This window comes from Penicillium lagena (genome assembly GCF_028827675.1).
Source record: "Penicillium lagena strain IBT 129212 chromosome Unknown utg000007l_segment0_segment0, whole genome shotgun sequence".
Taxonomy (NCBI): domain Eukaryota; kingdom Fungi; phylum Ascomycota; class Eurotiomycetes; order Eurotiales; family Aspergillaceae; genus Penicillium; species Penicillium lagena.
In genome coordinates this window covers 1,684,718-1,698,509 of record NW_026623228.1, presented here as the reverse complement: position 1 = coordinate 1,698,509, position 13,792 = coordinate 1,684,718, and the positions used below count along the sequence as shown (strand labels likewise).

General features: G+C 55.0%; 6 protein-coding genes across 6 annotated transcripts; 3 read left to right on the top strand and 3 right to left on the bottom strand.

The window, feature by feature from the left end:
- Positions 1-274: 274 nt before the first annotated feature.
- Positions 275-1,900, bottom strand: N7510_010216 (RCC1-like domain-containing protein; the record flags this gene model as incomplete). The annotated part of the gene is made up of 2 exons (XM_056982141.1): positions 275-1,099; positions 1,157-1,900. The coding sequence occupies 2 exons, from the start codon at positions 1,898-1,900 to the stop codon at positions 275-277; spliced, it is 1,569 nt and encodes a 522-aa protein (XP_056829977.1).
- Positions 1,901-2,144: 244 nt separating this feature from the next.
- Positions 2,145-3,953, bottom strand: N7510_010215 (RibD family protein; the record flags this gene model as incomplete). The annotated part of the gene is made up of 1 exon (XM_056982140.1): positions 2,145-3,953. The coding sequence occupies one exon, from the start codon at positions 3,951-3,953 to the stop codon at positions 2,145-2,147; it is 1,809 nt and encodes a 602-aa protein (XP_056829976.1).
- A 367-nt stretch (positions 3,954-4,320) lies between these two features.
- Positions 4,321-7,827, bottom strand: nic96 (linker nucleoporin NIC96; the record flags this gene model as incomplete). Its single annotated transcript, XM_056982139.1, has 5 exons — positions 4,321-4,647; positions 4,701-5,443; positions 5,506-6,487; positions 6,546-7,209; positions 7,274-7,827. 5 exons carry the CDS (start codon positions 7,825-7,827, stop codon positions 4,321-4,323), a joined length of 3,270 nt encoding a protein of 1,089 aa, XP_056829975.1.
- A 242-nt stretch (positions 7,828-8,069) lies between these two features.
- On the top strand, positions 8,070-8,535 carry N7510_010213 (cytochrome c oxidase assembly protein COX16; the record flags this gene model as incomplete). The annotated part of the gene is made up of 2 exons (XM_056982138.1): positions 8,070-8,393; positions 8,455-8,535. 2 exons carry the CDS (start codon positions 8,070-8,072, stop codon positions 8,533-8,535), a joined length of 405 nt encoding a protein of 134 aa, XP_056829974.1.
- Positions 8,536-9,094: 559 nt separating this feature from the next.
- Positions 9,095-11,465, top strand: ptpA (uncharacterized protein; the record flags this gene model as incomplete). The annotated part of the gene is made up of 3 exons (XM_056982137.1): positions 9,095-9,623; positions 9,677-10,686; positions 10,746-11,465. The coding sequence occupies 3 exons, from the start codon at positions 9,095-9,097 to the stop codon at positions 11,463-11,465; spliced, it is 2,259 nt and encodes a 752-aa protein (XP_056829973.1).
- Positions 11,466-12,066: 601 nt separating this feature from the next.
- Positions 12,067-13,784, top strand: N7510_010211 (F-box domain protein; the record flags this gene model as incomplete). The annotated part of the gene is made up of 2 exons (XM_056982136.1): positions 12,067-12,871; positions 12,919-13,784. 2 exons carry the CDS (start codon positions 12,067-12,069, stop codon positions 13,782-13,784), a joined length of 1,671 nt encoding a protein of 556 aa, XP_056829972.1.
- Between the last annotated feature and the right edge of the window lie 8 nt (positions 13,785-13,792).

The following is a 13,792-nucleotide window of genomic DNA, read 5'->3' as shown; positions in this document are numbered from 1 at the left end:
ATAACCTTAATGACATGACCTTTGACGATAGCAATGATACACATTATTCCGTGCAACTCGATCATTGTTCGTACTTGGAGAAGTGGTATTCGTGGAGGATGACGAATAAAAACACGCTGGTTGAAAAAAACTAATTCTACATGCTGGAGACGCGGAGCTTGTCGCGGGAAACAAGACTGGCTCTGAAGGCAAACCGACACCAAAGGAAAATATGATAGAAAACATGGGGAGGATTTGGAATGACATAGCATGGGCACGACACGCGAGGCCACGCTCACAGGGTAGCAACTTCGGTGAAGACAGAGAATTGACCGCCGGCACCTGCCCAGTTCAGCTTCTTGCCGCGAGTGGCCGTGTTGTCAATAACGGTGGCCACTTCGATATCATCCTGGGTGCCCTGGCCGGTCTGATACGTAGCCGAGAATCCCCAGGACCAGGCACGGCCGTCCGCGTCAATGGCGAGCGAGTGGTCCGAGGCGGCCGCAACCACCTTAGCCTTGATGCTAGGGATTGGGGTGGGCTCGATCAGAATGCGTGGGCGGTTGCGCTCATCCTTGATGACCGCATCGTCGGGGAGCGCATCGACCTTCAAGCCACTCTGGTAACCATCCAGGCGGCCCCAAACCAGACACTCACCATCGGTGGTGCGCGCAATGGAATGGTGAGAACCGCCGGAGATTTGGTCCACGTTCCGGCCGGTGAGTGCCTTAACAACGGTCGGGTGCACAATAGCCGCCTCACTTTCGCCAGCACCCTCACGGATGGCGGTTGCACCAAAGCTGTTGAGACCCCAGGCATAAACCTTGCCGGATGTGTGGACGGCGAAGGCGTGGTAGGATCCACAGCCGATGTGCACGATGTTCTTGGGAAGACCGAACTCCCGCGGTTGCAGGCCATTCAGCTTGTTGCGTTCTACAATCCGGCGACCTAGCTGGTTCTGCTGCCCGGAGCCCCAGGAGAGGACGCCTCCCTTGTCGTTTAGGGCGAGAACATGGTTGGCACCACAGGCCAAGTGCTTGATCTTCTTGAGAGCGGGGATCAGAACCGGCGTTTTCTGGACCCGATGAGTCGCGTCGAACCCTAGGATTCCATCGTTGCTCTAGCATTTACGCGTTAGAACTGGAATGTCATGCAAAGCGGGATCCGTAGGACTTACCCGGAAAGTACCCCAACCAAAGACCTGGCCATCGTCCGTAAGAGCAAAGCTCGCGCTGTCGGCCGCAGCGACCTCGACGAAGACGGTGCCCTTGGGGAAGGCTTCCGAGGGGACAGCCGTGGGTGTAGACTCGCGGGGGTTCAGTCCGCTGTCATCGTCCTCCGAATCCGAGTCACTATTATCGTCAATTTCCTTGTAACCACCCTCCCAGGCGGTGTCCCGTCCCAGCGCACCCTGGTCGTTGACGCCCCAGGTGAGGATCTTGTTGTCGTGCGTGAGGGCAATACAGTGCATGCCGCCGACGGCGATCTGCACGACGCCAACCTGCGCCGCAGACAGAAGCTGGTTGAGACGCGGGCGCTTGACGTCGATGACATTCTTCGCGGCGCCCAGACCGAGCTCACCGGAGCTACCCTCACCACAGACGAAGACATTCAGGCGATCCTTGGGAGCTTCATTGATAACGACCTTCGGCTTGGGCTCACGCAGCTGGGTAACACGCGCCTTCTTGAGCTCGCGCGGCTTCTCCTCGACGGCATCGGCCTTGCGCTTCTTCGAGGTCGAAGACATTTCCTTTGTGGAGGACTTGGTAGTACGCGGCTTGGTAGTTTTGGGCTCGGTCTTGGATTCTGTTGTGGCGGTCTTGCGGCCGCGAGAGGTGGTGGTGGTGGTGGTAGACTTGGAGTTCACCGTCGCCTTGGCCGCAGCCTTCTTGGGTGTGGCAGAAGCTTTCTTAGGGGGCATAGTCAATCGGAAGGAAAAAAGAAGGAGCGAGAGGAAAAATTCCGGTGAGGAATGTTAGAAGAGAGGTGTGAAAGGGGAAAGTGAGAGACGCGTCGGGAGGCAGAAAAAAAAATCCAGCATTCTGACAGATTGGTTTTCTTTGTTTGTTTCGCCCATCATTCATTCATCTACTCTTCGGTATCCTTTCCGCCACTATGCAGGCATGTTGTACTACTATAGTCAATTAATTATTATCAAGGCACTACTACTCGTCTGGTCGAACCCGTCCACACATCACCACATCCTGTCCTAATGTCGTCCACCGCACCTGCTGAGGCTTGAGCGCCGCGCTGGGCTGCCCGTCCTCGTTGCGTTTCGAATCGGGACTGACGCTCACTCCGCCGCGTCCAAGATAGGTAGGCGCCACGGTCACAATCAGCGAGTCCACAAAGCTGGTATACTCCGGGTTGAGCAGCTCGCTCAACACTGTGCCGCCACCCTCGATCATGACGCTTTTGATGCCTTCGAGCGCGAGCGCCCGGAGGATGGCCTCCCAGCGCAGACGCCAGCCCTCGTTGTATTCCACGATGCGAAGATAGTCGCCCCCGTAGCCCTTGAGCATCATCACCCTCTCCGGCGGGACCTGGGCCGCGGGGGAGATCACAATCCAGGGAGCTTTGCCTTTCCCCTCCACGGCGGTTCGGAGCACGCGGCATTCGCGATGGACCGGCCACCGTCCCATGGGGTCAATTATCACTGGTCGTGGCTGCCACATGCGTCCCAGACCTCCATACCCCCCGGCTCCGTCCAGCCGGCAGTTCAGCCCTGGGTCGTCCGCCAGCACGGTGCCCACTCCCACGAGGATTGCGTCATGGCGCGAGCGTAGATAGTGAGTCATCAATTTGGACTCGGGTCCCGAGAGGACCGTCTGCATGCCGGGCTGGAGCGAGATCATAGAGTCCATCGATGCGGCGTACGTTAGGGTGACGTGAGGGAGTCGACGCGGCTGGTCATGGTTGGGAAGATAGGGGTCCAGGAACTCCAAAGAAAACTGGGGAAAGGCCAGGGCACCCGGTGCAGTTTGAGGTGCTGTCGGTCTCGCTGGTCGTTCCTGAACGCCATCGGCGTTCTGAGCCTTAACAATTCCGTATCCCTTTTGATATTCATAGCCTTCGTGTGCAACAAGCTTGGCATCGGGGTTTTGTAGGCGCCACTTGGCGGAGACATTGCGCACATCCGTCACGGTGAGAAACCGCCCGCCGGCCTCCGCGAGCTCGTCGGGTTCTTCCTGGAGTTTGGTGTAGATAGACGATGGCAGATAGCCTTTGACCGACTCCTTCCGGGCATATTCCACGACCCCCGAGTTACGCTTCACTCGGTCGAGATGGTCGAGGTCGTGCGAATGGACGCTGTTGCTGCCGGGGGTACGGGCAATGGTGACCGTCGAGTATGCGCCTTCGAAGCGCACTACTTTGATTTGGAAGTTGCATAGGCCCCCTTCCCGAACACGCTTCTTCCGTGGACGCTTGCCTTCAGGCAATGGACGGCTTTCGGATGGACGGTGCGTCGGGCGCCGCAGGCGACACATATAGTAGTCCGTGGTGCAGTGGCCTTCCTTACTGGAATTCGACCTCTGCTTGACCCAGACATTGTCAATAAAGGGCCAGTAGGTCTCGAATTCGCTCGTGCTAATCTCAATCGGGTCCTTGCATTCAAACAAGACTCTTCGTATGCGCGACAGGTTTGGGGGGTTGCTGAAGAGGCTGGAGTTGTTCCCTGACCCAGGAGTGCTCCGGTTGTTGCCTGGATTGTCGGCACCAGATTGTGAGCTGGCCCTGCGGGGGTCTTCTGATTGGTCTTGTTTTGCAAGGGCATTGGTCAAGTTTATTGGAGGCGTCGTGTTCTCATCGTTGGGCAGGTCCTCGTCTATCGCATCTGACGCGGGGGGATCCTGCGCCGAATCGGCATCTCGGTCTGTGCTATCCAGTCCATCTTTTGTGGGCGTAGGACCTGGTTCACTGTCGGGAACCATTGCTGGGGGGCTCAAGGCCAGCGCGTCGGAGGCATGGTTCATCGTGTGGGCCGCAATGGGTGGTGGTGGTGGGCACCGGGATCCGTGAGACCCATGCAGCGGTGAGATCGAATCCCTAGGGGATCGCTTGGTTGAGAACGGATGGAGCACACAAAACCGTCGACGCGACAGTCACTTCACGGCGGAGCGCATGAGTGGCAGGCAGAGGGCGGGAGTTGGGGAAGAAGAGAAACCGCGACAGACCGGATCTCGGGAGCCTTGGCGTTCGTCCGAGAATATATAGTTCGGGATCTAGACACCTAACTGCAACAATACCCAATAAATAGAGCGCCAATTCCTACTAGCAATGCGAGCCACCCCGGTTGATTATGAGAATATCTCTGTATTACCGTTACACAAAGCTCTCTATCTAATAGGCTCCAATGTCCGCACCAGCCCGAGCAAGAGTCTCGTAGACCCGAGGCGGCAACTTGTACTTGACCATGCCCGAGAAGATCATCAGATCCTTGGCCGACACCAGCAGGTTCTCCGCCATGCCTTGCCGCGTCTCATTGTCATACTGCCCGGAGTTCTGCCGTTCGCGCTCATGGCCAATGCAGGTAATGCTCCACATGATGACATGTCCAATGTTGCGCGAGATGATGGGCGGGAAGGACGAGAATGCCTGCGCGGCACTGCGGATATACGGGACAGACCCGTGAGCTTGCAGCGGAAGGACGTTCAGCTGGTTGATAGCCTACGTGAAGTGTGGTTAGCAGAAGAAAAGAACCAAGCGGCAGGTGTACCTACGTCGAGTGCCACCGTCCAACGGCCGGCTTCAACGAGAATCTTGGCTTCCATAAGGCGAAGAAGCAGCCCGCAGGCATCTCGGTTCATCTGTCGGATCTGTTGCCAATATAGTGTGTTTGAATTGTAGAGGCTGATCATGTTCTTCGCCAAGACGACCGGGTCATCCACGGCGGTCAAACTGAGACTGCTTCCAGGATCAGAGGTGCCTGCGTGTGCGGCCTGGCCATCCTGGCCCTGGTCGACTCGCGGACGAAGAGGTTGCAGCTTCGGCAGAACCCCCCCTAGTTCAACAGCAATCGCATCTGACAGAGCCCGGTTGATGATATCAATGACGCGGTCGTAATCCTCGGCCAGGTGGTACAGAAGAACGGCATCAGTGATCAAGCCCTTATCGTCGGCCACTGCCGCCGCCTGGACCGTGATAGTTTTGAGGAATTCCTGCTGATCCTCCAGCTTGATCAAGTCGAGGCGCTGCTCGATCACACCCTTGATTCTGGTACCGTCAGCGCGGATGTCACCAAGCAGCTTGGCGAAATCTCTGGTCTCCAAGATGAATTCGCGCAACGCTTCGTGACAGACCGAGGCCTGAGACTTGCCCAACGAGCCTGGAAGGTCCGCGTTGAGACAGATCAAGGTGAAATAATCAATGGCGGCCTCAACAAATCCAGTGCGGAATTCGCGCGTGTACTGTGTAATGAGATACCCAAAATTGATCTGGGGATACTGCTTCACAGTGAAGGACACTGCAGCGAGGCACGCACCGGGTTAGTAGGAACCAGGAGGGGAAATGGGGAGGTTAGCTTACAGATTTCTTCCCCAGATGTGTAGAAGTCAGATACACGCAAAAGGCCATAGTACCCTAACGCAATGGCAAAATGCACCGCAGTGACCGGCGAATAGGTGCCTAGATAGGCCACGGCCTGCTCGAACATTCCTCCCAGGATTTGGAGAAGGAAGAAAGTTCCATAGCCACCCGGTCCTTCTTGGCCCTTGGTGAAGACGCGTTGTCCGATTTCAGTGATGTCGGTCTGAATATCTTCCAGCCCAAAGACGTCACCAGCCACTTCTTCCGCGCGGTCGTCTTCTCGAGCCAGGCTGAACTGAAGCCACATCCAATCCTCCACACTTTGATTGATCCCCTCCAAGCGACGTCGGGACAGATCGCATCGGCCAATGATCTTGTAACAGGCCATCCGATAGGGGTCGACGGTGTTGTCAGGTGCATTTCGCGAACGTTGCTGGTACTCGCCATTGATCTTTTGCTGCAGATCCCGTGGTAGGCGTCTGTTCTGCGCATAGGTGGTCATATATGTCACGAACTTGTGATCCAGAGAGCGGAATCCGGGGTCCTGGCTGACATATTCCGCCGCTTCGGTGACGAATCCGCATCGAAGAAGGTAGAAAATCAAGATCCAGCAGTAGTCTTGACCGACCATCTGGAGTTCGGTCCCATCTGGCGCTAAATCCTTTCTGGCTGCCCGAAGGCGAATGTAGCCGCGGACCTTGTTGATCACGCTAGGAATGCCGCCCAACTGTGCCTCACGCGGGTTCTTGGCGATGACATTCTCGACCTCGTTATAAAACAAATTCTCAAGGAACCCCTTTGACCCTTCGAGAATTCGCTTCCGGAGATTGATGGCCCTGCGAGACTTGACTGATTCTTCCAAGTAGTCATCGGCATACTGTCGCTCCCGTACGGCACCGGGGTCTGACGGACTAGAAATGCTTGCATTCTCACCGACGACTCGAATGAGGGCTCCATATGCATCGACCAGCTGTCGAGGAGCCTGGATAAAAATTATCAGCTGGAATAAAATCAAACACGATTAAAGTGTTGTGACTTACATCGCCACCCGTGCGTTTTTCGACATCTGCGAACTCATGAAGGATGGGATACACCTGCTTCTGCAGTCTGACGGTGTTCAGTTGCTGTACCTTCTCAGCATAGTGACCCATCTTCTCTCGCAAGAACCGGAGGTCCGCTGAGTGGACAGTGGTCCCATCACTGCGCTCTGCTGGATCCTCAAATAGCTGACGACTTGCTAATCCCACCCCAGGTGTCCCAATCACCGATTTCTCGAGGCCAGAGCGTCCGAAAACGCTTCTACGAGATGCGATGGAGGGACCATTAGCTGGACTGGCGCCCGTCTGCTTGGACTGGCGTGCGGATCGTCCAAAAGCACCCCGCGTTGTTGCTTTCAAGTCCCCACCGGCATCTTTCTGGGAGAGACCAAAATGATGGAAGATCTTCTGACGCTGGTCCTCCCAGTCCATATCTACCTTCTCTTCCAGGAATGCGTCGAAATCTCTCTGAGAGCGGGCTAAGCTCTCCGCAATCATTACTTGGCGGCCACGCTGCTGCATGTTTCGCAGAAACCTCTGGTTATCGGGGTCAAAGCTGTCCTGTTCTTTCGCTGCCGCAGCGGAGATGGATGCCTGCGAATCCAGAGACTTGAGGTCGCGCAAGGCCCGCCCTGGGGAGATCCCAGAAGCTGCAAGGAGGTAGTGACTGCAATAGCAGCAGAGTTAGTTAATATATTCTCCAAAAAATCTAGAAGAAAGATTCGACTTACGCCTTGCTAGCCGTGCCCGCCTGTTGGGTATCCTTCTGTCCTGCGGTGCCAAGCTCTCTCGCTTTTCTCCGAATGTCATCCAGACCTAACTGGAGGCTGGGGATCTCTTCAAAGTTGCCATTTTGGCCAGTCGCAGACAGCGGACGCTTTTTGCCCCGCTCCAACAGGCTGTTGAAGAATGCAGGCTGCGTCGCCTGGGTGGAAGCCCGCCCCTGCGCCTGTCCATCGGTGGGCGGTTGTTGGGACTGGCCGAGAATAGAAGACTGGGCTGGCTGTTGCTGAGCCTGGGATTGCCCTCCAAATAGTGACGAGGGTTGGGCGGCTTGCTGCTGGGCCTGAGATTGTCCACCGAACAGAGAAGAGGTCTGGGTCGGCTGTTGCTGGCTCTGGGATGGACCGAAGAGTGAAGAAGTCTGGGCACCCTGTGCAGGCGCAGTCGATTGAGTGCCCAAGCCCAGTGTTGGCCTGTTGGTTGAGAACAGGCTTGGTGCTTGGGAGGTTGTGGTGGCCCCAAGACCACTCCCTCCGAAGAGAGAACCCGTGTTGGAGGTCATGGAGAAGGAGGATGTGGCAGCTAGGCCGGGAAGACGGATGGAGACACGCGCGACGTGAGGATTGATGGGGAATAAGAGGGGAGAAAAGAAGAAAAGGTGAACAGGGAAGTCGCAGCCTGTCGCGATAAACAATTGCACCAGCCCCGGACTATCGATGATCCGAACATCTTTTTCGCCCAATTCGTTACTGTCTGTCTTTCTGGCTTTCTTTCTTCCTTTTTTCCGATAATCATAATCGGTCCATGCCTACCTTCCAATCCAAGACGTATCGCCGGGCGACCACGGCCTCTTCCTCCCTTGGAGAAAGGCTTGGCGCTTTCTACCGCGCCCGGCTGGCCCGGCACCCATTTCTTCTGTTCGGGTTCCCGTTTATCGCAATCATCGTCGCCGGTTCCTTCGCCCTGACCCCCGCCGCTGCGGTGCGCTATGAGCGCTACGATCGCAAAGTCAAACAACTCAGCCAGGCGGAAGCAATGGATCTGGGTCTGAAGGGGTCGGACGGGGAAGAAGGAATCAAGCGGAACCCGCGAAGGCGCATTGTCGGGGACGAGAAAGAGGAATACTACGTATGTACTACTGCGTGTCTGCGGACGAGGGGAGAGATGCTAATGGAGGGTATGTTGACAGCGGCTCATGGCCAAGGACCTGGACAGTTGGGAGCAGAAACGGGTGCAGCGATTCCAGGGCGAGCCGGACGGGCGGCTGTAGGCGGTGATGATATATGTACAAGACCGACCATCAATAAAAACACCACATGCACCGGTGGCTATACCCGGTCCCTACGATGTAGTGCTACCTATAAGCTATCATTGTCCGTAGTACGAGACCTAGACCTCACCTAGGTACCGACGACGCCTACGTCATTGCTGCTTCTAGAAACGCTCCACAATTACTCAGCCGTGATATCAGCGTTCATCCCCCACACTAATTACCTGTCGCCTCTTCTCGCCCCGAGTCAGTCAGTCATTCAGTCCCTACGTCAGGTCAGACGCCTGCATCGACTTCCTCCCCAGGCCCTGCCTGCTACTCGCCACCATCCCCAGCTGACATTTTTTGCTGACTTCTCCTCCCTTCTGGCCCTCTTTGTTTCTCATCTATTATCGTATGCCCTTCATCTCATCCGTCATCTCGTCCTGAAAAAAAAATCCATCCTGTTCGCCCATCCCAGCTCAATTGATCCAGGATATGACTCGTCGCGAGGCAGTCTGATCCCGTCTTGCTACCCCTCCAGTTAGCTGCATTCAGAGCGGCCGCTCGCTCGTTTGCCATGACGGGCCCTGGGCATTCGCCCTCTTCCTCGTGGGTACAGAGTGCGCATCGCCGTGAGGGCAGTGCAACGCAGGCCCTGCAGTTCCCCGCCGGGCACCCCGGCTTGTCCCCGTCCAACCCCGGCATCGTCTCTGCCGGGTCCTATGCCGACCAGAGCCCCAACTACTTCGGCATCAAGGTGGAAAACACGGGTATCCCGCCAACTTCCAGCCCAGGACCTCATGCACAGAAAGGTTGGGGCTCATTACCGCACCCGCAATCCTCACTGCCAAGCCCAAAACTGCAATTGTACCCCCAGAACCCTGTTTCCGAGAACCTGGTGAACCTTCTGAAGACCGAATCCGAAACCGACAAAAGACGCAGGGAGTCCGTCATCCAGCACCGCTCGTCGCTCAGTGGATCCCAAGCACCAGTTGGCCGTGGTCTGCCTTCACACACCCCAGAGATAGAAGACCCAGGTGTTGATAACCCGCAAGACCGCCATTTTGCAGGGCCTGGCTCGAGGAGAAAGCTTTCTTCATCACATGGTACAGCCTTTCCATCTGAGAGAACTGGTGCATTGCTAATCCAGTGACAATAGTGTCAGCGTCAGCATCGCATCCATCTTCGACATCAGGAGAATTTTGGATCTCATCGGACAGATGCGCGGAACTATTCCAGACATCTCAGCAACAGACCTTATTGCTGGATGTCCGTCCGTACGCTCACTATGTGCAGGGCAGCATCAAAGGGTCACTGAATCTGTGCATTCCCACCACACTACTCAAACGTCGCTCATTTGGCACTCAAAAGCTCGAAGGAACCTTCACCGACGATGCTGATAAACAGAATTTTGCTCGGTGGAGAGAGTGTAGTGCCATAATTGTTTACGACTCCTCCACGACGGATGTCAAGGATGCGGTGCCTCTTCTGAACGTGCTCAGCAAGTTCCAGGCAGAAGAATGGCAGGGCAGGGGTTTGATTCTTCGCGGTGGCTTCAAAGATTTTGCCAACCGGTTCCCACACTTGACCCAACAACCCTCACCACAACCGCAGGCCGCTCCATCTAACCAGGGCACTTCCCCTACGAGCCTCAACGTCCGGTCGGTGGCACCTGTTGTTGGCGGGTGTGCCCTGCCAGACTCATCCTCGGCTGTGACGCCATTTTTCGGAAACATTCGACAAAACATGGATCTTCTCGGCGGAGTTGGCCAGGTTCCTCTCCGGCAGCCTGATCACTTGACCGAGGAAAAACGACGGTCACTTCCTGCGTGGTTGCAAGATGCTTCGGATCCAAAGGATCAAGGTCGCCTTGTTTCAGAGAGATTCTTGGATTTGGAGAAAAGAGAACTGGAGCGCATGAAATCGGCGTTGAGCTATGATGGATCATCCAGCTCGACCGGCGACCCGCCCAAGAAGTACCGCGTTGCCGGTATCGAGAAAGGCACGAAGAACCGGTACAACGATATATACCCTTTTGATCATTCCCGGGTCCGACTCGAGGGGATCCCGTCTGGGAGTTGCGACTACGTGAACGCCAACCACATCAAAGCCGAATTTAGCAATCGACGATATATCGCTACTCAGGCTCCTGTGCCAGACACGTTTAATGTGAGTGCCTCCTACCAGACCCCATCCCATGTTCTTCCTGCTTACATTTTTCCCGACAGGACTTTTGGCGTGTGGTGTGGGAACAGGATGTCCGACTTCTTGTGTCTCTCACAGCAGAAGTCGAGCGAGGACAGGTAAAGTGCCACCCTTACTGGGAATCTGGGGATTATGGGCCATTCAAGGTCAAGGCCTATTCGGAGCGACATATCCACGTCGAATCCAAGGACCGACCGGTTCATTCCGCTGAGGCCGTGCCATCCTCTCGCGACGATGAGACCAACGAAAACCCTGTCATCATTGTCCGACATTTCAGTCTCTGCCACACAGCCTTCCCGTTCCAACCATTGCGGGATATCACGCAGCTTCAGTATCCCTACTGGCCGGACTTTGGGACGCCGTCACAGCCAACTCATCTGCTTGAGTTGATCGAGCAGTGCAATAAGGTTGTCCGCGCTACCAGCAGCCCTTCGTGGAATCGCGATGAAGCAGATCCGAACGGCCAACGACCCGTGCTGGTGCATTGCAGCGCAGGCTGCGGGCGAACGGGGACGTTCTGCACCGTCGACAGTGTGTTAGACATGTTGAAACGCCAACGCGCGGAAGATCATGACAACAGCTCTGGGAATCGCTGGACTGGGGATCGTACTCTGGATCTGATTGCCAAAACTGTTGCCGACTTTCGGAAACAGCGGCCCAGCATGGTGCAGAACCTCAGTCAATTTGTGCTCTGCTATGAGAGTGTTCTCGAATGGGTGGTGTCTCAGGGGAGCACATCTTAGCGAGCCAGTGCTTCACGCGATGATGACATCGGGATACCCATTCCTATTATTATGTGCTAGTGATTGCTTCTCTCTCTTCTCTCGGTCTGCATTTGCTGGGCGTTGGCCGTGACTTTGCTTTCATATTATCTACTCCAGTAACTAGCGGGGTCGGCATCTAGAAATACAATCTTGAATATACTTATCTTGCGGGGCAGAGAGATCAAATGGGACGGTTAAAGGATGGTCTTCTTTCTGACCGTAATTTTTTAGGCAATTTTCAAAAAGTGTAGAAATAATATCTTAAAAGCGTCGTCTGGATCTAGTTCTGCCTTCCCGAAAAGAAAGACATGGTAGAACTGTACCCTACATAATCCATCCTCTCTAGCTGTAACGATGTACTAAAAAGGGCTGTAAGGTAGGTAGGCATACTACTTTATAGTTCTGGTCAGCCAGGCTCCACTGCACGGCAACTTCCGCCCCGCCAGGCAGAACCTCCCTGTTTGGTCAATGCGAATACATCTAGCCCGCTACATATAAATGACCCCCCCATCACTGCTGTTTCTCTCATTCTTCTCTCTCATCCCCTCACCAATGGCCCAATCCCTGCTCTTCTAGCACTATGATGCTCCATCTGCCTACTGAGCTGATCCAGCTCGTTCTCCGCTCCTGTGATACTACCACCTTCTTCCAGGTAGCGTATGCCTGTCACACTCTGCTTGAGATCGCGTCCAGCAGCCGTGAAGCCATTCTATATCATCTTCGCCAAACTCCTGGCGAGACCGATGACACCCAGAGCTTTACAACAAAGGGACTTTTCGGCCTTTTGATGCACCGCGCATATCGCCAACTGTATGGCGCAGAGTTCTATGCCGAATTCAAAGTCTTCACCGTCCAGGGTCTCCAGATAGAGCCACGAGCATGCTCATGGAATCTTCCGAACCGAGACCAATTGATACTGGCTTTCAAACAACATCCACACGCCTACTATTACTATGTCCGACAGAGCCATCTGAGGTATCGACGGCGATTTGAATCACCTAGAGAAAGGGACGGAGTGATTCAAGTCCTTCGAACGTCAGTTGATGACAGTGCAGTCCATGTGCTGCACCGATTCAAGCCCTTTGTCAACCAGGAAGATCGAGAGTCGAACCACCCATTTGTGAAACAGGCCCTACACTCCAACGGCGTTCTCTTTATGGCCATTCATGACTTGGATTCTCCACTTGTCCACATCTGCGCTTTCCCTGATTATGATGACTATGAGCCCAAGGCTCTGTATGGTTACCACGGTGGGTTTGCGATTTCCTGGCAGCATGCACATAAGGAAGACGTTCATGAAGTCGTCCACTACGACACTAGTGCCTCCAGCAAACTCCCTATGCCTACGCCTCTCCCTGACAATGCCCCAGTCATTAAGATCATCGGTTCGTTCTGCCCCTCCAGTTCTACCCCTTCGTACGCAGCTAAACAGTACTAATCATAGATGTCTCCTACGATCCCTGTGTTGTCATAGGGTCTGACACAAATGGCGAAAGAGCTGCAGGAATGGAGAATCCAGGACCTGCGGTGAGGCTGACAATCAATGACGGTTCTCAGTTGCTGTACCATTACCGTGCCCAGACCTTGTATGGTGGTTTCCAGAAGATCGGCGATCTTCCATCCTTCGACCAACCCAAGCCTAAGCTATACAAGAACTCATGCAGTGTGGCATACTCATCCGCCTTTTCTCTTCAATTCGCAATCGACATTCCATTCTATGCGACTCATGAACAGGGTGATGCAAACCAGGGAACTCTCTGCCACTGGCAATATCTGGCTTTTGGGATCGCCACTCATCGGATCGAGAACTGGACGGCGGCCTGTATTCTCAAGTCTGAGGCTTACTGCCGGGCTCAGAATTGTAGCCATGAGCTGAATCATGACCGCGGCAGGCGGTTTGATGAGTGGACGGTTGTGGCACGGCTGTTAGGGTTCCGGCAGGCAGATGTTTCGCATGGATCCCAGGTGGCTGCCTCGAGTTGCGGCACGCGCATTGCTGTGGCAACATGGAAAACACTGTACATTTGGGCTCTCGAGCCAGATGCTCTGCTGGATGATGAGGATCGCATTTATCCTCGCTCATGGAAAGATCTCGACTCCGGGGCGATTGAAATATCACCCGTGATCCTTGATCTCGATGCGGTGTGCTACCAGCTCCGCTTCGGCGACCGCCAAAATGAGTTAATTGTTATCGCTGACCGGGGACTCATAGTCGTGGATGTTGGTCGCAAGGGCAGAGGCGTTCGAAGTACGCACACCCTGCCATATCCGAGCCGTGAATTGACCGGCGAGGTGTAGAGGTGAAG